The sequence below is a fragment of the Molossus molossus genome, unplaced genomic scaffold (assembly GCF_014108415.1).
Source record: "Molossus molossus isolate mMolMol1 unplaced genomic scaffold, mMolMol1.p scaffold_m16_p_5, whole genome shotgun sequence".
NCBI lineage: Eukaryota > Metazoa > Chordata > Mammalia > Chiroptera > Molossidae > Molossus > Molossus molossus.
The window spans coordinates 41,664,710-41,691,935 of NW_023425388.1; the positions used below are offsets into that span (position 1 = coordinate 41,664,710).

Below are 27,226 nucleotides of genomic sequence, written 5' to 3' on the forward strand. Positions count from 1 at the left end.
CTTCTCCATCATCTTCAGCATCTCGTTTTCGCTTTTCCCCTTGAACACTTTCTTCTTCCCCTTCTTCTTTTTATTCTCCTTCTCCTTCTTCTTTTCCTCCTCCTCCTTCTTCTTCTTCCACTTCTTCAACATAGTCATCATCATCTTCATCCTGAATTTCCTCTCTCATTAAGTATGAGAGGCCCACTTCCTCTTCTCCCTCTCCCAATTCTGAGCCTGCTTCATCTTCATCCTCCTCCTCTTCTTCTTCCTCCTCCTCTTCCTCATATCCTTCAAATGGACCAGTTTCATCTTCCTCTTCATCATCTTCATCTCCATCCTCATCATCCTCCGATCCTGAGTCTGGTGCTTTGTTATCCTCCTGATCAAATCCATTTAAGAGGGTGATTTGCTGCAGCAATTCAAAAATACTTTCCCTATAATCTTCTAGGGTTGTAATCTCACAGCTAAACAAGTCAAAATTTTTCAAATTTTTAAGATTTTGCAGAGCTTCTAGTGCACTGAAAGCTTTGATTTTGTTTCCACTCGGATTGAGGTGAGTAAGATTAGGACATTTCTCTGCCAGGACCTCCAACCCTCCAGAAATTCTATTGTTAGCAAGTTCCAACTTTTGAAGTTTATTTAAGTTGGGAAGCCGGGCCAGTGACCTTAGGTCCACGTTAATCATACTCAGAAGCTCTAGTTTTTTGTTTGTTTGTTTGTTTGTTTTTTGGTGGGATGTGCCCCTAGCGGGAGCAGAACCTGGGACTCTCTGGTCCGCAGGCCAACGCTCAACTGCTGAGCCAAACTGGCCAGGGCAGAAGCTTTAGTTTTTTAAAAGTATCATTCAGGCTTTCAATTTCCCCATTGTCACAATGGCAATTATCAAGGACTAACTGTGTCACCTCTTCCGGGGCTCTGTTCCTGAACTGCAGGTTAATCCTGTTCCTCATCTCCATGTTCCCCTCCTGCTCTGGTGCTACTACTCTCCTCCATTACCCTGTCCTGCCTTTCCCACTACTCCCAACCCCCAAATTGTAAAAGATTTGGAAATGAATGAAAAGAAACGCAAATATAAACGCCCACCACCACCAGATAGGTATGGGGGAGAGAGAATAGCAAATGGAGTCTAAGGACTTGCAACTGGAGCTGCCAACACCTCCTTGTCCACACAGCTACGTGTGCACTAATGCGTGCATGCGCGCATACACACACACACACACACACGCATGCATGCATGCACACATGTAGTTCCTTCCGCTTCAGTGGCTGCTGAGATACTGTGGATCTATTTTTTTAAATCAGTTTATTTTTGTTCATTAAATTCCACATATAAGTGAGATCATATGATACTTGCCTTTTTCTGACCGGCTTATTTCACTCAGCATAATACTTTCCAGGTCATTTTTAATTTATGTCACAATGCAGGAATTAGAAACCAGAGAATAATTAACTCAGGGATACATTTTAAGCAAAGCTATTGCTCTAGATTTGTCTAAGTCCTGTATGCTTCATCTTGTCACTAAGCAAAATCAGGAATTGAGAAACTCTGTGAATAGTGTCATGGAGAACAGAAAAAAATCTAGAAATTTACTTTTTGAATACATTTATTTTCTAGTTAATGAAGATAGAACATATGTAATTTTACTTACTAATAATGTTTCTTTAGTAATGTAGCTTCATTTGACCAAACTAGTATCATTATTGTGGTGGTACTACCCATCACTGTGTCTACAGATCAGCATCATTATACAAACAGTTTAAGATAATTGCCTTCATTTAATATTACATTAATCATTATTATCTAATTGTTTTATGAAGGCAAATGTTAGGCCCATATAAGCTGACTAAGAGTAGGATATTCCATAGTTTCTAATATTTAATTTTTTAAAAATACCAGGGATATAATATGTAATTTAAAATTTTGCAAACATTAGCTGTTTAGCAATATTTCTATTTTGAAGAATTATTTATAAGATTTTTATTTGTATTCCCTGGATAGAAAGAAATGTTTAGAGAAATTCCAAATAATTTATAGATATAAAGTCCTCAATTCCCTATGTCTCAAAACACTCAATTTTAAATGTATGTACATATGGGTAATCTTAAGTTCTCATAGACCCACATCTCATAGTTTAGCACGTTTCCATTTTCAAGGTGAAAATGGTCCCAGAGAAATGTTAGATGAGCTCTTGGAGAGATTTTGAGAGCCTTAATATGTTGGTTATGGAAATCAATTCATTTTTCTTGATGATCCCTTACCAATGTCTGTTCTTTAGTTTCCTTTTGTCCTACGAATGCATGTTAGTCTTAATTAAACTTGAGCCAACTAAACAAATCATGTGCCATTGTAGTCTATTCTATTACAAATGGACCTTGTTTCATTTCAAAGGATTTGAGCTTGAAATCACTCCCAACTGTTTTAAAGCAAATGCCTTTCCTCCTGTCCACCACTGCCTGATTTAAAACTCCCATCTGCATTTCTAATTATGATACAGACAAAAATCTGTGTTGAACAAAGTGTTGTTATTTATTTATTTTCTTCTCAGGAAAGACAGATTTAGGCATATGGCTAAATGAAGGTCAGTATTTTTATTTCATATTAAAAATGCCTTCTAATAATTTTGTAAGGATTGTTTTAAGGACCTAAAGTTTGCTTTTAAAACACATTTTAACATTTTTTATTATTATTTATAATATGTTTTTATGGATTTCAGAGAGAAGACGGGAGAGGGAGAGAGAGAAACATCGATGATGAGGGAAACATTGATTGGCTGCCTCTTGCACGCTCCCTCCTGGGGTTGGAACTTGCAACCCAAGCATGTGCCCTAACTGGGAATTGAACTGGGGACCTTCTGGTGCACAGGTCAATGCTCAACCTCTGAGCCACACCAGCCAGGACATTTTAACGTTCTTATAAAAGTTTACATAACCATTTATTCATAATGTTTTATTTAAAATTATTAATAACATCATCTTACTTAACACTAAAAATGTAAAATGTATGTGTATATATTCAAAAGTTATTTCTAAAGTCTTATTTATCTTCTTGGCAAAGTGGATGTTTTTCTTCATTGCTTTCTTATACCAAACAGTAAATTGATGTTTATTATTTTTAGCTCTGTGATATTGGACTCAATATGAGAAGTCCCACTTTATTTTGATAGAGTGATTGAATATAATGCATGTGTCAAGAACACAAGATGTCTAGTGATTTGGGGCAAGTTGTAAGTTCACAGCAATATATGGATATGAAGATTGTCAGAATCTGACACTTTAGACTTTTATAGTCTTAAAATACCTTGAATAGATTGAACACAGTGAATGAATCATGCTATTATTATAGAAATGTCTATTGTTCTAGGTAAAAATTGAAGTCAATTGATAAAATGGCTAGGAATACAGTACACCCAAACAGTAGCTGACCCATAGATAAAGGGTTTAATTCTTTAACACATAAGATATCTTCTAGAAATAGCAAACACCAAAACTAAAACTCAGATCATTAATTTTATAGTTTTATATATTTTTAGCTTTAAAACATATTTTCAGTGAAGATATATAGCCATCGTCATATTGTAGAGTATTCACCAGAAGTAATTATAGAAATAGCATTTTCACTCTAACAGAATTAAACTCTGTATTCCTTAAAACTTGTCAGCATTTATTTAAATTTCCATCAATTGTAAACACTCAGTAAATGAGTAATTTTGTAACTAATGTTGTGTGTGTGTGTGTGTGTGTGTGTGTGTATGGTATCTTGCATGATACCACTACCCAACAGCACTTGTGTGTGTATTTGTGTATGTTCATGTGTACTCATGTAGACTAAAACTTTATTAATCTGTACATAGGAATGTTTCTCAATTTCATTTTATTTTTTTCTCCTTAATTATGTTCTTTCTGTCTACATTGGTTTTAAGGCTCAGATGAGGGTATGGTCACTTGAAGTCAGTCTTGTTCCATGAAACTCGAAACACAGATACAAGTTGAAGTGTAGAAAATAGTTGTGACCTTCAAACATAGACATGTAGGAACAGGGAGTAGGGTGGTAGAGGGGCATCAGGACTGGGGAGGATGGAGGACAATAATACACTAATCTATTGTCCTCAAGATCTTGGTTTTCTTTTTTTAAAAAAAATTTTACTCTTTATTGATATTATAGAGAGAGCAAAGGACAGGGAAAGAGACAGAAACATCAATAAGAGAAAACATTGATTTGTTGCGTCCTGCATACCCCCCACAACCTGGGCATGTATCCTCACCGGGAATCGAACCGGTGACCTCTTGGTGCATGGGTCGACCCTCAACCACTAAACCACATTGGCTGGGCCCGATCTTGGTTTTCTTTACTCACAGGCTACTCTCTTTCCTTCTCCTTTGCTGACATCCCCTCTTCTGTCTCACATGTAACAGCGGAGCGCGGTAAGACATCCCCTCTTCTGTCTCACATGTAACAGCGGAGTGCGGTAAGACATCCCCTCTTCTGTCTCACATGTAACAGTGGAGTGCGGTAAGACATCCCCTCTTCTGTCTCACATGTACAGCGGAGCGCGGTAAGACATTCCCTCTTCTGTCTCACATGTAACAGCGGAGCGCGGTAAGACATCCCCTCTTCTGTCTCACATGTAACAGCGGAGCGCGGTAAGACATCCCTCTTCTGTCTCACATGTAACAGCGGAGCGCGGTAAGACATCCCCTCTTCTGTCTCACATGTAACAGCGGAGCGCGGGTAAGACATCCCCTCTTCTGTCTCACATGTAACAGCGGAGCGCGGTAAGACATCCCCTCTTCTGTCTCACATGTAACAGCGGAGCGCGGTAAGACATCCCCTCTTCTGTCTCACATGTAACAGCGGAGCGCGGTAAGACATCCCCTCTTCTGTCTCACATGTAACAGCGGAGTGCGGTAAGACATCCCCTCTTCTGTCTCACATGTAACAGCGGAGCTCGGTGAGCCGGCTCTGGGATTCCCTTTCCTCTCCTGCTGTCCTTTTCCCGAAGGCATGTAATTCCGTCCTGGAGTTTTAAATTCTCCGTATATACTGATGACTCTCCAGTTTCTATATTCATGATTTCTCTCTTAATTCCAGACTCATATGTTAACCTGCCTACCTGGTAACCATTTAAATGTGTAACTTCACCCTTACCTTCTCCTGGTTCTTCCCAGCCCTTCTCGTGTAAGTCAATTCTTCATTTAAATCCCCTGGTTTAAACTAAGGCATCATTCTCTTTACCTCTCTTCCTTTCTTCTTCCTCCTAATTCAGTCTCTTAATTTTGTTCTCAATTTTAATAACCTATAAGCTTTCCTTCTGAAAATATGGATTTGGAAGGCTTCTTATCTCTACAAAGTTATCCACAAGAAAGTAGATAGGACTTTTCTTCAGCAATAAAGGATAGGCAGAAAATTTAATCTGGAACCATACTCAATTAGCAGTAATTCATGATTAAAAATTAATTCTAATTAATTATTTCAAACATTCATTGAATACATAATATGAGCATAATATAAGCATTATTCCATATTCTGAATTTATAAACATGGTGATAATATCTATATATGAATAGGGACATTTAATTCTGACTTGGAAACCTGGATACAATCATTGAGCTGAGCTTTACAGGATCAGTAGATAATAACTATGCAAAAATATAGCAAAGTTACAAGTCTTGAATGAAAATCCATGCTGTGATTAAGAAAGTATCTGTTTCAGTACAGTGTTTGGGGAACTAAAAGTCTGGAGAGATCAACTAAGTCAAACTTTAAGGGCCTCCAATTCCATACGCAGAATTTGGGGCTTAATTTTTTTTTTTAACATTTGTTTGGAAAAATTTCAAGAATAAAGAAAAATTGAAAGAATTAAAATTGAGAATACAAATAATAATACAAAATCGTACATATCCTTTACTCAGAATCACAAACTGCTAAGACTTTTCTCCATTTATCAAACATTGTTCTTTCTACTGTGCTCCAACTCTTGTTGGGAGCCTTCAGTCTCTCTCTCTCTCAATAGATAGATGAAGATATACATAAAGATAGATATATAGAGCGATATCTCTCTCTATCTGAACTATTTCAGCATAGGTTACATATATCATGTCTTTTTACCTTAAGGATGTTATTGTGTATTTCTGAAAAAACAGGAATATTTTCTACAGAACACAAGACAATATCAATTTCAGTAAATTTAATATTAATTAACTTTAAAAAATCTAATCTATTTTTATTCTAGTTTTTTCATTTGTCCCTATAATATTCTTTATAGCCTTTATTATTCTTCGGTACAAGAAGCAGTCAAAGAGCAGGTGTTGCATTTCATTATGCTTTTTAATCTCATTAATTGGGTCATTTACAAAGCCCTTCACTGTTATTTATTTTTTCTTTATTTACGTTAAATTTTTTTACTGTGGTCAGGTACACATAACATGACATTTACCACCTTAACTACTGTTAGGTGCGTAGTTCAGTGATATTAAACACATTTACATTTTTGTGTGACCGTCACTATCATTCATCTCCATAAAGCTTCACCATTTAAAATGGATACTTTATGCCTGTTGAGCAATAACTTTCCACTCTGCTTTCTCCTTTCCCCTCACACCCACCGTTCTGCTTTCTGTCTGTATGATTTTGACTAGTCTAGGAATCTCATACAAGTGGATTCCCACATTCTACAGTATTTGGGGTGTGTGTGTGTGTGTGTGTGTGTGATTGGTTTGTTTAACTTAACATAAAGTCCTCAAAGGTTATTCATGTTGTAGCATGTATCAGAATTTCTTGCTATTTTAAATACTGAATAATATTTCATTGTATATATATATACTACATTTTGCTTTTCCATTCATCCATCTGTGAATATGGATTGTTTACATGTTTTAGCTATTGTAAATAATGTTGGTAGGAACATAAGTGTATCTCTTTAAGACTCTTCTTATAATTCTTTTTTTAATCTATACCTGGAAATGGAATTGTTGGATCATAAGGTAATTCTGTTTTAAATTTCTTGAGGAACCTCCATATAGTTTTCCAAAGTACCTATACCATCTCACATTCCTACAAACAGTGAACAAAGCTTCATTTTTAAAATATTTTCACCAATACTTTTTGAAAATAGTAGCCATCCTGTTAGGTGTAAGGCAGTAGTTTTTTGTAATTTCTTTTTTTTTTTTTTTTTTACTTTTATGTCATTGAATTTTTTTTTGAAATATTCAGTCTTTCTTTCTGTAAACCCTACTGTTTTAAATGAAATGTTCTTCATTCTGGGTTTGTCTGACATTTCCTTATGATTAAATTCAAGTTATATATTCCTTTTATATAGAGTATCCTTGGGGTTTGATTCTTTATATGATAAGATAAAATTAACACATCCTCATCCGATCTGCATTTCTGAAAGGTGACTCCAGTGGTGAAATAGAAGCTAGCGAAGAATCGAGACCAGTTAGAGGCCAGTAGAATGAAGGTCGACCTACAGTAGTGATAATGGCAACATGTTGCCAACATTGGTTAGTCAAGCTTACAAGTTCAGCGTATACATATTGAACTGGAGCTAAGCAAAAGATTCCCAAATCATGAAGTTGTTGCTTTTTCTAGGGACTCTTTTAAGGAGATAGCTCTTCCCTTTCATGCTATCTGGTCTTCAAACACTAATCAGAACCAGCAGAGATATGATGCCAGTCAACTACTGTGACTTCAGGACCACTAGGTCCTTTGCTCTTTGCTTCTTCCTCCCTCAGTTAAGATGCTTTAGCATCTTGCTTTCTGAGTTCTGTTCAGGTATCTGACATAAGTCATTTGTGCTACTCAATAGGAATTCTGTAGAACAATTTTTTAGTTCTAAACCTTTACTTCTAGGTGTGGACAGGAAAGATCCCCCCCCCCCCCACCCTCCACATTAAAGAGAAATCTGATGCATCCATAAGAAGTAGGATATTTTTCTTTCCAAGAAATCATGTTATGCATGTATGTATAAAGCAAATGAAGACTTTGCTACTTTAAATGGGTTGTTCAGAAAAAAAAAATCATTCAGATTTAGAGGAAGGCAAAAAGACAGTCTCATTTGCCTTCTTGTTAAAGCTAATCATAGGTCTGATCTCTGTTTTACTGAACTCACTTTCTATAACCTTCATTTCCTCCTCAGCCTGAAAATACCTAAGATGTATATTGCTTGTTTTTTTGCCCGTTTTAACCATTACATTATGCTTGTACACAGAGCCTCCCATCTTGATGTGGTAAAACAGTGATTTGCAGCCTGTATTATCTCTGCATTTTATAATAAATTATTGAATTACAGAGCTTTTCAATAGAGCACATCCTCTGGGAGCATAAAAGCATTGCTCTGTTCCCAGCAATGCCCCGTAACTCAGCATCTCTTGGTGAGAGAGAACCCAGTGGAGTTTCTTCTCTCCCACTTCTGGCAAGAAAGAGTGCTTCAACCAGGACTGCATTCTTCAAGCCAGGAGCAGAGCCATCTGATCCTCTCAGCAAGCTCTGTCAACTGTTCTTTATATCACCACTGCATTTTATGTGTCCTGAAGGAACAGAGGGAACGGGCTGAAGAGGCACAGAATAGAAACAACCTTGCAGCTCCAAAAGGAGTTGAGCTATTGCCTTTTAAAGTGCCAGAGGATTTAAATCTGATGAAGAACTCCTCAGAATAGAAATGAATATTTTATGTCCCAGCACAGTGGTTAGAAGCAGGAACTGTATCAAGGAATTTGGTGAGGGTTGCTTGCTAGAAAAGCAAAAGAACTGAAGGAGAAATCCTAATGTCTGGAGGACAAGGGAGTATTGGTTTCCCTCTTCGGATGGGCCAAGAAAAGTCAAAGTAACTGGAAAATGTCTTTTCCTTTCACAAGAACTTGTTTGCTGCTGGGAGGTCAGAAAAGAACTGAGGGGGACAGGGGATAATAAATGATGGAGATCATTTTTGTCACATTCAAGACAGAGATATTTCCTCCCATGTAAATTCAGCTAGCATATTCATAATTGAGGAATAGCACTGCAAAATCCCTTGCTACTGAAACCACTGCCTGTTTACTAAGGGGCCTCCTCGGTTGGCCAGGGCATTGTGACACCACAGGTCTGGTTTCTACTGTCTGTGCCTCCCAGCTCTGCACTCAGACACATCAAAGGACTGTGTTGAATTTGTTCTTGATGTTTCTTACAATTTGGCTCTACTTAAGACAAATAGACCTGTGCAAGGAAAACCTAACATACTTCCATTCCTTTTCCTTGGTTTGATTTTCCTAGCTCAAATGTCAGAGAAGAGCAAAGCAATTTCAAGTCACTACTTGCTTTCTCTGTAAACAACAAGGAGGTGGGCAGGGATGCTTAAATTTTAGCCAGCATGTCTGCCTGTCTGTGGTGATTTTGCTGGGTCAGTGCATATCCTTAACATAAAATTTAACAAGCAATTGAGTTGTTTATTTTGTTTTTCTTTTGAAATGTCTTTCATGCCACACCAAATGGGGAGAAAAGAGAAGACCACAAATGCTATTGAATTGCAGTTCACTCAATGAATGTAAAAAGAAATGACACAGAGGAGAGGACGCAGGTGTATTGTGAAGTCTGGCTTCTTTTATGAGCACGAGAGAAATTCTGACATGAAGCCAAATGTTTTTCATATGACAGTTCCACAAAAACTTAGGCTATATATTTTCTCAATTTAAGTGTTTTTATTTATAAAAATAATACATGCACATTGTTGAGACTATGGAAAGCAAATAATAGTTTAAGAGAAAAAGTCATTTATAATCTTATATCCATTATTAAATTTTATTGTATTGTTCTCATATGTTTTCTCAGTATTTTACATGGATGATGTTAGTATGTATTTCATTTATAATTATACTTTTCCTTCCATTCTGCTACATGAAAGCATTTTTGTTGGCATTGAACATTTTCTTCCACTCACAATTTGAGATGAAATCATATCTGTGTGCTTCTTGGTAGATTCACATATATACACCAGATGTAACCTCATCTCTATTTTGTTGGTAAAGGCAATAGAGTCTATAGAAATATCAGCAGGATAAGGGGTTCACTATATTTAGTAGTTTTTAGTATGTGTTACTTCTAAGGGTAAGTAAAAGTAGTTTGAAATGCTATAAAATCAGGTAACAGCTACCATGTTCAAATTTGTTATAAACAAACATCTATTAACAACCTGTGATTATGCCTTTCCTTCTCTATCACAACCCCAAAAGAGAGAAGAGGTTGACTTCCAATAATAGGGATTTTGTTAAAAGGTATCTTTTAAGGTCAATGTTATGATTCTAATTTAATTGTCTGAATGAGGTCCAGGATCAGTGATTTTTAAAACAGCTGTGTGGGTGATTCTAAAGAGCAGCCAGGACTGACAAACAATGATTAAAATCAGAGGGACAGGTGTGTGGGTGTGTGTGTGGGGGCACCAAATCTAAAATCTGAGAACTTAATTTTTTTATTAATTCATTAATTTTTGTTACAGATGTTTCTCCTTTCTCCCCCACTGATTACCCCCTACCCCTACCTCCCCACCCTGTCCCCAGATTTGTTGTCCATGTCCATTGTTCATGCACACATGCGTCTAAATTCTGTGGTTTAACTCCCCCCCGCCCCCTTTCTGGGATAAAATCTGAGAACTTTAGAATTTAAAGGAAGATAGGTGCCCCGCATTAATTAGAAACGAAAGTGCAATAATGGTAAGAATTTGTTAAGGTCGCAATGTCCCTGGCAAAGCCTGGACTAGAATCCTATCTTTCGATTCCCATTGCTGCCAGAATGTACATTCTCTTGCTTGTCATGGTCTACAGATAACATTAGGGCTTATTTTTATTGTTTTTTATTTAACGGAAGATACTACTTTGCAATTTCAGATTGTGGGTTATGAGCTAATTAGTTAAATATATTATTTTTATTAAAATATTTTCCCTCTTAATCTCTTAAATACAATGTTAATCTCATTTTTCCTAAATCTATATTTCCTATTCATATATTTTTTTAAAATCCAGAATGCATAATTTATTACAAGCCCTGTATTTGCAAAATGAGTCCCTTTGGCCAGTGCTTTCTTTATTGAAAAGGAAATTCGTTCTGTCAAGAGACAGAGACCCTGCAGTGCAGGCACAAAAAGTACTTTTGTTCTGCTTTTCTTTTTATCTTCTCTCCCAATGTTTCTTTCTCCTTCATGCTTCCCGGACTTCAGATGCCCCTTGAATGCAAAATCAGACAATCCTCTTAGCACTTTCGGAGCAGTTGTGTAGGGGTGTGAAATATGTCTTTTAAGTAAATATTTTAAATACAGGATAATTTAATAATATATAGGTTTTAAAATGAATTGACTTCATGGGAATTAGAATTATCTTCTATTTTTCCATCACAAGTTACTGAGTGTTTTAAGGAAACTGTTAATTACTTTCAGGGTAGCATCATAGTAAAAATAGCAAATATTCACACTTTGCCTCTTTGCGTAACTTAGATTTTGTTTATATTATTGACTCTTATTATTTCTAAAATATTTATAAATAAAAATAAATGCTGACATGCACCACTCTCCCATGACAATACCATGATGCAAACACACGAAAAGATAATTCAACTGACCCAAGCCCCTAGTGACTTGGTTCTTGGTAGTGACCATTATTTACATAAAGCCATTTTTTTTTTATGTGTTGAGCTAGTTTACCTTTGGACAGCAGTGCATGTTTTCGAGACTACTAACTAGAATAAAAATGAAGACCCAGAAAGGAAATGTCTTGAGTGACAAGTCTAGTAGCCCAGATGGGGGTTAAATCATGACACTGGTTTCAATGTCACCGTCTATCAGAGCTAGCAGGTAGAAGAAGTAATTGTGTGTAGTTTGTAACATTGTGAGAAGTGAAGAGTGTAAAAAAAATTTCAAGGATTTTCATATAATGAAAGGCCTCTGTTTAAAAATTAGATGATTCCAATCAAGGGTGCATGGGAAAGGGTCTCACTGAAGAGAGTTAAACTATGTAGATAGGACATTATCTTTATTAAAGAAATGGAGTGCATTATATGCTTTCTTTTTCATCTTTGTACTTTACCCACATGTGTGTATGGATGTTTGTTACTGTGTGCGTGCTTCTTCCACTTGAAGGGATACTGTTAACAATGAAAACACTGCTGAAGTGTTTCTCCTATTCTCGGACTTTTACAAATCTCATTAAAGTGTGTGAATTTAGCTATGGACCAAAATGCAGAGGCTATGCAGCATAACTGAGTGAAAATGTACTTACAGAGTCCTTCCCCCTTCCACCTCCCTTCCTACTGCAAATCCTTAGGCATTTCGTGTCATGAATGCCTCGTTTTGATGGGCAGTTTAGAAAAGTTGCCTAGTGATATGGAACGGCAGTGCGGTGACTGGAGCGAGTGGGGTTCCCTAAACAGGGCCTTAGCATCTGCAGTGTGTCTCTAGATACACCACGAACTAGTCCCTTCATACTGGGTGAGCCAGTCACCTTCCTTGTGCCACAGTTTCTTCTGATGTAAAAAGACTGATGCACATAATTCCTAATTTCCAGATCTGAAATATAAATTTTAAGTTTAAGGTAGGGAGCTGAAAAATACTTTCTAAATATTATTAATGAATGTATATTTGTTAGATGGTACTATTATTCATTATTTTGTGTAAAGACATAACCATACCTTATCTCATTTAATTGAAAAATAGGAAAACAGATGATCTTGGGACAAAAACAGATTTTTATCAGCTTTCCTCATTCTTAGTAAATTAAAAACTTAGAGGAGTTCTGTAAACAACATAGAATCTGATGGCATGCCATTATAGATGAAGGATAATTACATGAATAAAGATGAAAATAATCATTGTTGAGCTGGATTTCATGTTTTGGACAGTACTGAAAGCAACTGTGTAAAGAAAACTCTGTTACTGCAGTCAGGCTAACGGGAAAAGAGCTTTATTTTGTACAAAATGATCTATGATGACTTGCTGTAAATAGATTTTTATCTTCACATTCTGTTGGTAATAGTTTGTATTATTGAACTGTAATCATAAAAACATTTTGACAATTTCAAAATCAAATATGGTCTCTTTCGTAGTTGTAACTGCTTTGTTTAACAAGTATCTTTTCCATCAGACATTCATAAAAACTGTAAAAATAATACTTATTTTCTACTTTATAACCACACTGTGGCCAAGACATAATTTATAAAAGTAGTAAATATATATGGCTATGAGTTCCTGTTATATATTTTGAGTGAGTTTATATACATAAACTATTTTGGAAAAAAGGATCTTTCAAGTACTATACCCGTGATAAAATCATAGAATGTTAGAACTGAGATGCCACTGAAATAATCTAATCAAACTTCCTCTCTTCCTGTTTTAAACCTTAAAGGTGTTTCCTGATTATCTTTCAAATAATGTCCAAATCTCTTGAAGTTATATTGAAACTCTAAATGACCTTCCATCACTTTATTTCCTTGCCACTGTTCCTCATTTTAGCTGATTAACATAAGACTCGAGTATCCAGCTACAGAGCAAGGAGTTCTTCATCTGTCTGCTTTTTAGCCTGCTTTTTCTTTTGTTTGAAATATGCTAACCCCCTTTCTTTCTGATTACATCTTACCTTTCAAGATTAAGTTCAGAAAGTATTCTTTTCAGATGCCTTCTCTAAATCCTTAATCCATTATTTGGGATTAGCATCCTGTGATTGATTGCCTCTGTTTTATCATTTACTTTAAGTAAAGCTTATTTCTTCATACATGTGTAAACAAACATGCACATACTTATATAGCATATATACATGTACCTGCAAATTTACTGTGACTGAATACACATATGTGTGCATATATCTTTCTAGAGCATCTGATTAAGTACATTTTATTTCTTTTCCTACACACAAAAATGCACACACACAGTTATGCACATTTTTATGTATTTATAGCTTCATATCTTTTTTCTCTTGTTTGTCTGCTTCTCAGTGGCTGTATTTTATTCTTCTCCATGCATGGATAAGTGATAACATATAGTTGAATAAACATTTGTTTAACTGTTACAGATGAGGGGAGAAAGGCTAAAAATATTGCGGACATGTACCTGTGACCACACAGGGGGCTATCGTGGCCACACATCATAAGCTCATGCCTTCCTGCTTACTGCTCTTACAGTGTATGAGTATTATTATTTGCTATTTTGAGCTTTTAATCCTCAAATTATGCTATAACATTATCCAAAATACAGTATTCTGGACAATCTTGACTAATAAAAAAAAGACAACTTTTCTATTTTTTAATGAAATTTTTGATCTTGTAAGATTCTGATGAAGATTCAAAGATATTAAGTTCAAATAAACATGCATTTATTAATGTATTTTAAATCATACTAAGCACTGGGAATACAGACTTTTATAAAACCCGTTAATATATAAATAATAAGTGTTAGCATTTATTGAGAAGTGGCTTTGTGCCAGCTATCTTTTTGTTTTGCTTATCCTATTATCTAATTTAATTATACTGAATAATCACATAGCTATTATTACCATAGATATTACTAAGATATGTCATTAATGCATAACTATAATAATAATACACAATAATACTCTTAATACATGATATCAAGATTCTAATAACACACATAAGAAACTAGGTGTCAGAGTTCAAGTGCATGCTCAAAGCCACCGCAGTAAATAGCAGAATCAGAATTCAAACTCAGGTCCAAAAGTCTTGTTTAACTTAGTGTACTGAGCTGCCTGTTTTGAGAGACTAGTGAGAATTATGGCCACTCTTCAGGTTTGGATAGTCTTTCAAATCACAGTGAAATAACTTAATAATTGGAGAGTGTGATGTGCTAACTATGATTAGAATTTTTCCCTAGAGGCAAATGATAAATAACCTAAAATGAAATTAAATTTGAGCATTTAACATACCTAAAATACCTCATAAATGTAAAATTTGCTAAATTATGAATATATATAATGAGAGAGATTGAGTCATTTCCAAAATCTTAGTCATAAATTTTTTAAAAACAAACAGTTTTTCTTCCCTCTTTTTCAATTTGCATCTTCTTTCAGTTGATTCATAACTCAATTAATTATCATTGAGTGACCTGAGGGCAGCAGGAAATTGAGTCCAAATTAAAAAGAAAAAGAAGGCAATTTGTTTTAAGTCTGAAAGTTTAATGTTCAATCGAAGTGTAATCAGAAGTGACCCATTGTTTGAAAAGTACAACATCAATGCCTTTTTAATTTCACTGTCTTTAAATGAGTTCTTGGGAAAATAGAGATAACTGATGATTCTCAAATGGAAATTAAGATACTCTCAGAAATCAACTAAAAGCATATCTTTTGTATTTTTAATTCACAAAGGAAATTGTCTATTCTGTATTGGAGGCTGGATCATTTTTTGAAATTTTGCTTAGTACTGTCTCTAGAGACTTCTACCAAGAGACAAATGTAGCCATACATGTTTTATCCACTGGGATTCTTTTCTTTAACACCTGTTTATTCAATTAAATGGGAATTTTGCGATAGTGAATTACAAAATTAATTTGGTTTCTTTATTGATTTCCAAATGAATGAATAGAATGAATGGTTAAAATGAATGCATTAAAGCTAGAGGAAAACATTGCCCCAAACTTAAGATATTTCAGAAATTATTTTAAGTCCTTGAAATTAAATCGACCTGTGTTTCCTGGGATATACAAGAAAATAAAGACTTTCATTTAGCTTTTAGTAAGTAGTAACGGGAATAGAAATACAAAATCTGCCTAGGGATATCTGACTGTATAATGTGAAGTAATGCATATGTTGTTAAATGAACTGTCAATGGGGTGGGCTTTAACAAGGGATTTGGGGAGGAGGGTTGGGAGGGATTTAAACGAACCATTTACAGAATTGCACTCCTCTGATTTTTCCACAATTTTACCTACAATGGGCTTAATATTTGCACCCCCAAAAATGTTTTTAAATAAAAATAAAAGTAATAAAATATACGGTAAGATTTCAGAAAGGCTAATGTTTCAGGTTTAATTTCCCCAGGTGTTTTCACCCAGATTATGAAACCTAAGGTCATGGCTATACAGGTAATCTCTTCCCATTTCTGGAGACAGACTCTGAAAGACTGTATTTCTCTTGGGATTTGAATAGTGTATTTGTTTCTTCTTAACCTGATGTTTAGATTCTTTTGCCCTCAACTTCAAGCCCTATAAACCCCTCATTTCTTTCCCAGTTGATTACAGACAGCCTTGAGAAAAGACAAAGCTTTCGAGGCTCACAAGCTCTGACCTCAAAGAAGGGCTGTTGCGAAATTGGATACCTAACCAGAGAGACCACGTCTTACTAAAGACCATATTGAAGTTCGAATCCCTCATTTTTTGAGAAAACTTGTCTCCTTCCAAGATCTGAGAGTACCCTTTGTTTTTCTACCTTGCAAACGTATTTGTGTACATCCTGCATTCAGTGATGGATAGAATGTTACTTGTTACCATGCCGTCGGCTCTGCTCCCTCCTCCCATGAGCGGCCAGTGTGTACCACTAGAGCTGAACCGGTTGTGACTGGAAAATGTTACTGGAGCTGGTAAATAGCTGCTTCTTTAGCCCATGAAAGCCACTCCCTCATTCACGGTGGCTCCTGCTGGTACCTCCTACAGGAATCCAGCTCATTGACTGTGACGTAATTTATAATCATATATGTTGCATCTGATATTTAATGGAAATCTCTCTTTCAAAAGGAAGGAGGCAAGCCCAGCAGGAGTAGCTCAGTTGGTTGACCAACATTCTGTGCACCAAAAGGTTGCTGGTTCGATTCCTTGTCAAGGCACATTACCTGGGTTGTGGGTTTGATCCCCAGTTGGGCCACATAAGGAAAGCAACTGATCCATGTTTCTCTCTCACATGGATGCTTCTCTCTGTCCCTTCCTCTCTCTAAGTATGTCCCCGGTGAGGATTTTAAAAAAAGTAAGAAAAAAAAAAAAAAAAAGGCAAGTTGAAAAGAACATTTATCTAACCATTCAATGACTTGAGGTTATGCTACTTTATTTCACAGTTATTTAAACTTCATATGAAAATGGAGATACCATTTCTATTGCCTAACTTAATTAGTAAAAGGATCCATAATATTTTGGGAAGTTTTGGTTTCATATATATTTGTTTTTTGTTGTTGTTGTTGTTGTTATTTTTCCTTTATTGATTTTAGACAGAGAGGAAGTGAGAGGGGGAAAGAGAGAGCATCTATTGGTTGGCTCCCGCATGCCCCACACTGGGGATTTGGCCCATAACCTGGGCATGTGTCCCAACTGGGAATTGAACTGGCGATATCTTGGTGCGAGGGTCGCCGCTTAATCACTGAACCACACTGGCCAGACCATATATTCTGTTTTTAAAACTAAAAGCATGGATTTAAAGTACTGAAGAAGAGATGAATTTTCAGGCTAACAACTTCAAGCAAAGATTTTACATTGTAGCTTTACACATAGTTGTGTCTTTTATTCATAATATGAGGTGAACGTGGATTTTATTTTTTCTCACCTGAACAGACTCTCAAAAATGTTTAAGTCAATACCATACTTTATTATAATTTTTAGCAGTATGTTATAGACTGTGTATTTTATGATGGTGAAGAACACTGGTTCATTTTCCAGCTTCACTGCTTGGCCAAGATACTTAAACTCTCTGTGCCTTAATTTCTTCATCTATAAAGTGGGATAATAATATTATCTACTTCGTATGGTTATTATAAGGGTTATTTGAGCTAGTATTTACAGTATGCTTTTATTAGCATTCAATGTTATTTTTCATAATACATAAAATATTTTTTTCAATGCATTTTACAGAGCACAAGGATTGACCATATCTCCTATACTTTAGGGTATAACTATAAATATTTTCTTCGGGGGAAAAATATATATATGTGTATATATGTATATGTGTGTGTATACATATATGTGTGTATATGTGTGTGTGTGTATACATATATATACACACATATATACATATACATATACATATATATATATATATATGTTTTTTGCTCATCAGTAATTCTCCCCGGGAGTATAATACCCTCCACAACCCTCCCTAATACATTACCTACACAAAATGTGCATGCGAATATTTAGTTTAAATTGTACTTGGGTCAGCAACATTTGAAACTCTGACTTAAATTACAAGACATCTTTTATGGTCAGTTTATACTTAAGTGTTGGGAGTGTTAGGATCTTCTGCTAAGTAATATTTAGCACATATATAGAAAATCCACCTTCTAACGTTCAGACATTATCTTGATATTTTGCTGTGTAGATTTCACTTCAGTAGAAAAGGGTTTCAGGCAAGTAGTTTAATTATTTTTATTGTTTGAAAACCGTGAAAAGTGCCTACTAACCTTCCTAGGCCGTATTGCTGAAATACAGTCACGCACCACTTAGCAATGGAGATGTGTTCTGATAAATGAGGCATTAGGCAGTTTCAGCCTATGAATGTCATCGAGTACACTTACTCAGACTTAGGTGGTATGACCTACTGCACACCTAGGCTGTATGGTATAGCCGGTTGCTACTAGGCTACAAACCTGTACAGCATGTTACTGTATAAAACAACATGCGATTAAATCAGGTGAGAGAGAAAATGATGCAACCAAGAGGTAAACAGGAGATGTAGGAGGCTCCTTGCCACCAGTTTAACATTGTTAATAGTATTTTACAGAAAAATATTTATGCATAGAAAGAGTACATTCTAAAACAATGATAAAAAGTATGCTATTGTAAATAAATAATCTAGCCACATAGTTGTTATTACCATTATCAAGTATTTTATACTGTACACAGTCGTATGTGCTGTACTGTTATAGGACTGGTGGAGCAGTAGGTTTCTTTACACCAGCATCATCACTAACAAGTGAGCAGTGCATTGTGCTTTGGCATCAGGACAGAGATGACGTCACTAGGAGATAGGAATTTTTCAGCTCTGTTATAATCTATGGGGCCACCATCCTATATGCGGTCCATCCTTGACCGAAACATAGGTGGCACAAGACAGGAGTAGAATTACATGGCTGGATACAGCGTTGTAAGTGTAAATGCACATGTAAGATTTAGCTGACAAAAGTTGAAATTTCAATTCTGACACAAGGTATGCAACCGTGGAAAACTTGAATAAATGCACTGAAAATCAATCTTTTTATCTCTAAAACCAATGCTATATAATAAAAGGGCCTAAAGCATTTAATCACTACCTCTCAGATGTTAAAGTTATTTGAGGACAAATAAAATGAATCATAAAGTAAAAGTGCCGAGACTGACATAGAGTATGAACTTAAATTTGTCATTTAAGACCAAACAAAAAACAGAAACTGCTATCCACTTCTGATTTTATAAAAGAAAACATGTTTTATATTAAAAGACAGACAAAATACAATTGTAGAAAAACTACAGCTCTTTAATTAGAATGTAGTTCATTTTTTAAAATATTAACTTTCTGCACTATTATTTGTCTCATTTTGTTATGGGCTAGACTACACCACCACTGTGGACTGGCTTTTAATGAACAAGACATTAAATGAGAGTGCATGAGTCATATACTTGGATTAAAACCCTGCCAATGAGTGAATGTGTTTCCTTAGACAAATTTCTTTATCCTTCTGTGGTTCAGTTTCCATCTGCAAATTGAGGACAATAATACCTGTCAGACCGATTTGCTATATAAATGAATAGTTTTACACATTATTTTAAGTGTTTTACATATATCAATTTATTGAATTCTTAGATAGTTTTATGAAGCAAAATTATTGTAATCATTTTGCAGATGATATGTATTTATTATATATAAATATAGGATTCTTGATCATTTGCAATAGGCAAATATCATATAATTTATACTTATTGCATAAATAGTATATATTTCTATATAATATAAATGTATTTATGTATTTTAATATAAGAAATCTCACATATTCAAAATATATAATCAATAGATATTAGTATTTTAAAATTAATTATTGTATTTATTCAACTAATACACATTTGTTATATTTACTTACGTTAATTAATGAGAACATTGTTATTATTGTTACTACTGTTATTAAGGCTCATAATGCCGACATGTTTTTATTATCTATATTCATTTATATGATCCTGAATGCAAACATGAGGTCTCTTGAGCAGAGATCAAAGCTATTATTTACAGCAATAACTTAATTTGTTCCCTACATCCTATTTTCTTCTCCTTCTGGGGTGAAGCAATAAGAGACAGATAGGCTTCTAAGCTGTAATAAAGTGCAGAAACACTGAAAATATGAATCTGGGAATATATATACACAGTGCCCCCCTCCTCTCCTACGAGAGGGAGAGAAACTTAATTTCCCTAAGGTAAACAAATTCTTCTTGGAAAAAGTGAAGGTCTAGGATTCTTACCCTCTGGAATATAATCTTATATGTTATGCAGTGTTCTCAATTTACTGTAATGGCGTGTTTCCAGGGTTCTGCATTTTATGCCCCTTTTAAGTAAAAACATACCTCCAGGGAGGATAAATCTCTCCAAGTTTTTATGACTATCTATTCAGTCACCATTGAACTTGCAAGGCGATATTTAATACAGGTTCCACTAAAATTTGCTCAGAAAACCCTGACCATGTAGAAATACACAAGTATTCTTTCTGACAGTACAGCACATAAGAGGCATTCTCTAAATGACAGCTACAAAAATTATTACTATTGAACTCACAGTTGTCTGGCCAGACTTTGTTTGAGTTTTTAGTATTTGTCCTGAAGATCAAAACTTTCAGGTTTTATTTTAATTTTCAGTTTGAGGAGAATTAAAGGATGAGGAGGTTATGTATAATGCATTCATTTTATAAGTAGTTAATATTTTTATATTATTTAGTAGTTAACACTTGTTGAGTTGATAAAATGTTATTCTTTGGGATTACTCATATCCTTTATCTCCCTCCCTTTCCTGTGGTTACCAAGAATGACTTCACTGAGTTCATTAATAAAAGCCTTTTATATGTAATACCCATTTAGTTTACCTTGGAAAGTGTAGATACCACAAAGGGAAATAAAAGAATTCATATATGGCTCTGTTTATTCAACAACTACCACAAAGCAGCTCATCAGCCAGTGACTTATGTGTAGAACTTTATCATGGATTTTTAAACCTTGAAGCAATCTTGATTGTATCTAGTTTAGTTTCACAAGCTTGAAGACTTCATATTTTTGTCTCGCTATTTTTATAGTGTCCTCTCTAGTATCTAGGTCTGATTGCAAATCTGGGCATTTGAGGTGCAGGGTAATGGAAAGTAAAAAGCAGCAGGTTGGAGATTAGGTTCCGAGTTTTAACCCAGGCTATACTACTTACTAGGATAGTAGAATCTAGTCACACAATGTCTCGGAATCTTAGTCTATTCATCAATAAAATGAGGATGACAATAATAATACTACTTGACTGTACTTAAACAGTCATGGATATCATAAAATATTATATATATAAAGCAACACAGAGAACTTTAAAACATTGAATAAATTTGTAACAGAACTTACCAAACCTCACTAAAAAAACAAAAAAAGGCAAGAATATCTTTGAGATAATAGTAATGTCCCTTATGGAGGAAGATTGTTTTCCCTTAAGATATAATTTATACACAATAAAATGCACAAATCTTAAGTTAGATAGGTTTAGGAAATTATGAACACCTTTCCCAACTAGAAAATACATTTAACTAGTAGCAAATCCGCAACTACTTAATTAGAACAGTTTTTACTTCTGCGTCACCAACACACTATTTTACAAATGAAAAAATCCCTCAGTTTTATATTCTCTAAAAGGAGAGGGAAAAAAGAGTAAAGTCTGAAATATCATTGAAATCTCAATTTCTTGTTAGAAACAATCTTCTTCAGCTTTCGTACAGAGAGCCCATTGAAGACGTGGTAATTGTACTGTGTTGAATGGTGGTCCCCCAAAGGATGTGTCCCCTGGAACCTGTAAATGTGATCTTTCATGGAAAAAGAATCTGTCCAGATGTAATTAAATTATGGATTTCAAATAAGATCATCCTAGATTACCTGGTTGGTCCCTAGCTCCAGTAAGTCTGCCAATACAGAGGAGGAGGAGACACACCGAGTACACGAGCGTTTGAAGACAGGCAGAGGTAGGAGCTATGCAGGCACAACTGGACTGGCTAGAGCCACCAGAGCTGGGACAGGCCAGGAGTGAGTCTCCCCAAAAATCTTAGGGAATGATTACAGTGGTGCAGGAACACTGGTGACAAATATGGGCAGCAAGGTGCCTGCAGGCAACCAGTGGTTGGTTTCAGAAAAAGGTTGCTGATTTCTAAGACATCTTTCTGTCTTATAAGCTGTTATAAGTTGAGGGAAGTGCATGCTACATGGTGTTACAGCTTCAGGCAGCTCTGTTCAGGAGTGACTAAAAAATAATGAATAGAAATATATTTTTTCTTTCCTGCCTGATGTGATGCCAAACTGCATTGGTCTCTTGCACAATGTTAAACATATCAGTAAGTTGGTTACTCTCCCCTCTTCTTTTGTTGAAAACAAAATCCGAAGAGTTCTCAAAGAAGTTTAAAGGATATGATGTAAAAAGAGATGAGTTTTCTCTTCATAACGTATTCATGGACTTAATAACAATTTTGTATAGAATTAATCTTATGAGATTGTAGAAGTTACGGGCTGATCAGTGAGATTTTGGATCCAGTCATTTCTTAAGTTAACCTGTTAATACAACCAGTCTTTGTGGGATTCTTCCACATGAGCCTGTCCATCATGTCAGGCATTGTCAGATGTTATTATTCTTCTGTTCATAATGGAAGCAAAGACAGGGAGGCATTAACAATCACTACTCATTTGTTTTACTGTATAGAATAGTTAATCTTTATTAAGAGAGAGATAGAAACATCACGTGAGAGAGAAACATTGATCGGCTGCCCCCTGCACACCCCTCACTGGGGATCGAGCCCACAACCTGGACATGTGCCCTGACCAGGAATCTAACTGGGACCTCTCATTCCATGGGACAACACTCAATCCACTGAGCCACACCAGCCAGGCTTATTTGCATTTTTAAGGCTTGTGTTACAATTATTATCTCCACCTCAAAATATTTTACGAGAAAAGGCAAAGTTTTAAAAAAATGTAGACGTACCCAGAGCCTATTTTTTGTATTGGCTTTTCGATAACTATTTTGTGGCACTGTAAAAAATTTTTAATCATTTGAATTTTCCATGTTTTATTTTGTATATTTGGGTTTAATTACATTTCTAATGTATTATCCAGATCTAAATTTAGGATACTAGATCAATATGACTAGAACTATAAAAGGTGCTTTGAATATTTTTTAAAAAGCCAATGCTGTAAAACATTCCTAGAACCAGAAAAATAATTGAAGTGAACAAAATGAATGAATTTAGAAAGTAATATCCTAATACTGTTCCACATTTGACCCTTGGATTGTTATACTTCCATTCAGACTCCACATTATCCCAGGTCTTTTTCACTTGGGACAGTGTTAAGATTGTTATGTTCAAATATTATGGCTGTAATTACTTTCTTTCCTTAGCCCAGCACGTTCTGAATCTCAGTGCCATTCAAAGCCTGCGAGTGTTTTAATTTTATATGTTAAATTTAAGTATTGATGTGTATATTCTCTGATTGCAGAAAGGAGAATCTTGCATAGAGGGAAGTGCACATGGGGCTTTTTGGATTCAACTTTATTTAGTCTAAGCAGGGAGTCTTTGATTATATCCTTTAAGCTGTACATAGCGTCCCTGCTGCTTATGTAGAGTAGACTAAGGCTTGGAGGGAATTGGAACAAGAGGTAGGGGAAATCATCCTTTCTTACTTAAATGGAAGAGCTATGAGGAACTTGGGTAATGAGGAGAGGTGGTGTGAGAATAAATGTGTGGGCTATGGAGTCAAACAAAACCGTGTTTGAATCCAGACACCTCCACTTACTTATTCAATGCTCTTAGCTAGTGTCTGAAAGTTGTTTCCCCCATTTGTAGAAAAGGTAATAATAGTTCCTACTATAAAGGTATGTGGATTACATTAGTTGATACATGTAGAGCACTTAGCCTAGTGCTGGTATATGGAAAGTACTATTATTATTCTATTTATTTCAGGTTATGCTCATTGAGTCCCAACTATAAAGAGTAGGCATGTGTAGAATGCTTTTGGTTACTACAATACCATTAAGCCTATATAAACTTAATATTTTAAATGATTACTTCTAAAAAAATATAAAAGATATATTTTGATAGGGTAATGAGTTGAACTTTAGTCAACTCAATCCAGTATAGAATTAAATTAAACATGACCTTTGAGGGTTTTTTGTTTTTTTTCTTCACCTCTATATATGTACTAATACTTTCTTCCACTACATCTGATCCTGACTTCAATGTCTTTCTCATCAGTGGTTTATCTACTTACAATTCTGTTTTCTGTGTTAGGTAACTGAGCTATGATGCATTTATTTCCCCCAAATTGTCTACTATTTTAAAAGTCTTTATCCTCTGGATGCTTTCTCTCACTTTAAAACTATATCTGCATCAATCCTGTCTAAGACACAACAAATAAACCATTCCTTGATCCTTGAACTTTTAAAGCTAGTGTTTACTTTTTCTAACCCCTCAGCCTAATCTTAATTTTTAGAGAGAACAATGCAGTTCACAGCTGATGTTTTATTTCTTCTCCTCACATTTACTACTCACCTGATTGCATTCTGTCTACTGTGCTCATGAATCCATAGAAACCCTCTGATGAAAGACACCAGGAACATCTAAAAAGCAATTTCCAATGAATAATTTTCATTTTGTTGTTTTTCTTTACTCCCTTTGAAGCATTGATTATTCATTCCCGGAGATTCTCTACCTGTTTCATTCCCATGAAATCACACTCACATGGTTCTCTTTATTTTTCTCTGATGATCTCATCTAAAAGGTCTTCATAGGTTTTGTCTTTATTCTTCAACCTTAAATATCAGTGCCATTCAGAGATCTTGTTGTCATTCAGATATTTGTGCTGCACAAAAAATTATTCTAAGTCTACATGTGGTCCACTTTACATTTTAACTACCATGTACATGCTTCTCAAATTATTATTATATCTCCAGTCCAGGCATAGGTCTTGAACCATGTTGGTGTTAAACAATATAGTCACTCACCTTCTGGGAAAACGTCAAGCAGATGTCCTAAAAATACCTCATCTGAAATATTTAAAACTTAATTTCTTTTCTTTCCTAATCCTTCATTGGTTTCTAAATTTTTGAAATTAATGAAATTTATATCCATACGGATTATTAAATCTAGATAAAATCAAATCAATCTTGACTTCTTTTTAGGACTTCACATCCAGTAAATCATCAAGTACTACAAATGTTCTCTCTTAAACATCTATTAAACTTATCTCCTCCTATCTATTTCTACTACCACAGTACTGGTTTAATCTCTCACCCTTTCTCACTGTAATACTGCAATAGCCTTCTATGTAAAGTTCCTGTTTTCCATCACTTTTTTTTCTTTATTGATTTTAGAGAAAGAGGAAGGGAGGAGAGATAGAAACATCCCTGAGAAAGAACATCGATTGGCCGCCTCCTGCATGCCACCCACTGGAGATAGGGCCCACAACCTGGGCATATGTGCTGACTGGGAATCGAACCAGTGACCTCTTGGTACATGGGTCAATGCTCAACCACTGAGCCACACCTGCCGGGCTTCCATCACGTCTTTTTAAAATTTATCTCCACAAATGTGTCAGCGTGTACTATCCTCAAGGCATACTTGAAAATATCACTTGCTCTATTTAAAACCCCCCAAAGACCTCCTGTCACCTACAACAGTGGAGTGCAAACTTTGTTTTAACAGTTGTAGATTTTAAAAGAGAAACATCGTATAGAGTTCAATATATGAACACTTATTTATGTTAATTTAATATTTAAAACTATAACTCTTAGTTACTAGAAAAGCAGTTCTTGACCACTGTGATAAAAATCAAAAACCACCCAGTATTACTGTGGTCCTTTCCTCCCCACAGAGCTTTGTTTCTGTGCTGGATGCGGACGTGAACTCTCTGCAGTAAGAAGGGCACGTATATTTACATTTCAACTTTATGGGTGATGAGAATAATACTGAGAGATTAATGACTTACTCAAGGTTGTCTGATGATATTAGACTATTTTAATAAGAAAAGATACCAAGTCTTAAAAGGCTCATAGTATAGTAAGAAAAACAGAAATATAACAAAAATGTAATAAAGTAAATGATACCTAAAAGTAAATAAAAAGTGATACAAAAACTGACAGGAGAACACCAAACTCTAATGGGTTGGTGAGGATCACCTTTTTCATTTTTTAGAAAAATAATCCTGGTTCCTTCAGGTTTTGTTTTTAAACATTTTATTGATTAATTGATTGATTGATTGATTGATTTTTTATCCTCACCCAAGGACATTTTTCCATTTTTTGTTCAGACAGAGTGGAAGGGAGAGAGAGGAAGAGAGAGAGAGAAACATCGATGTGAAAGGAACACATTGAGTGGCTGCCTCCTGCACGACCCAACCAGGGCCGGGGACAAACTGCAACCGAGGTATGTGCTCTTAGTGGGAACTGAACCTCCAACTGCTGAGCCAGACTGGCCAGGGCTCCTTCAGGTTTTTAAGTAAGAGCTATATGTATGTGATAAGTAATAATCATGTTATGGAATGCTAATGAAGTTGATGACTCTAAGAGCATTGTTTCAGACAGAGTGGCTTATAAACAACGTAAATTTATTTCTCACAGTTCTAGAGATTGGAAGGCTAAGGTCATGGTGCCAGCATGGCCAGGTGAGGGTCCTGTTCCAGGTCACAGATTTCTTATTATGTCCTCACAAGTGGCAAGGGGCTAGGGAGCTCCATGAGGCCTCTTTTGGGAGGGTACTAATTCCAATAATGAGGATAAAGTATTCACGCCCCAATCACCTTCCAAAGGCCCCCATCTCGTAATCTCATTACTTTGGAAATTAGGATTTAAACATGTGAATTTGGGGGAGGCATAAATATTCATACCACAGCAGATCTCCTTGCATCCTGACATTTGTCTATATCTGCAAGTGCAAAATGACTAATTACTCTTTCTCTTTGATTCATTTCAAACATCTAACATGAAGGTTCTGATATAACACGTTATCACTTTATTGATAGTGTGTAAAGCCATGAGACTATTCTACCAAAAATGTATCTTACTATTCTTTTGAAGTAAGTTTTTCAATGTTTAAAATATCATGCACACTTTTGTCTAGGCTTTT

The 27,226-nt window shown here is 35.4% G+C and overlaps 2 protein-coding genes across 3 annotated transcripts in view; one reads left to right on the top strand and one right to left on the bottom strand.

Moving 5' to 3' along the window:
- Positions 1-27,226, top strand: part of NAALADL2 (N-acetylated alpha-linked acidic dipeptidase like 2) — an 881,081-nt gene that overhangs the window by 696,671 nt on the left and 157,184 nt on the right. The window lies entirely within an intron of this gene.
- LOC118617298 (acidic leucine-rich nuclear phosphoprotein 32 family member E-like) lies at positions 71-938 on the bottom strand. 2 transcript variants are annotated; one of them, XM_036243148.1, is made up of 3 exons: positions 789-938; positions 609-676; positions 71-485 (listed from the first exon to the last, which is right to left on the bottom strand). In XM_036243148.1, exons 1-3 carry the CDS (start codon positions 936-938, stop codon positions 71-73), a joined length of 633 nt encoding a protein of 210 aa, XP_036099041.1. The 2 variants fall into 2 exon arrangements, with proteins under 2 accessions (XP_036099041.1, XP_036099040.1); XM_036243147.1 differs by having other exon boundaries at positions 71-676.

Bases quoted from the DNA above. Each gene is read 5' to 3' on its own strand.
- LOC118617298 (XM_036243147.1), bottom strand. From the start codon at position 938: ATGGAGATGAGGAACAGGATTAACCTGCAGTTCAGGAACAGAGCCCCG. The intron at 677-788 runs GTTTGGCTCAGC...AAAAAACTAGAG, and splicing joins TAAAGCTTCTGCCCTGGCCA to CTTCTGAGTATGATTAACGT.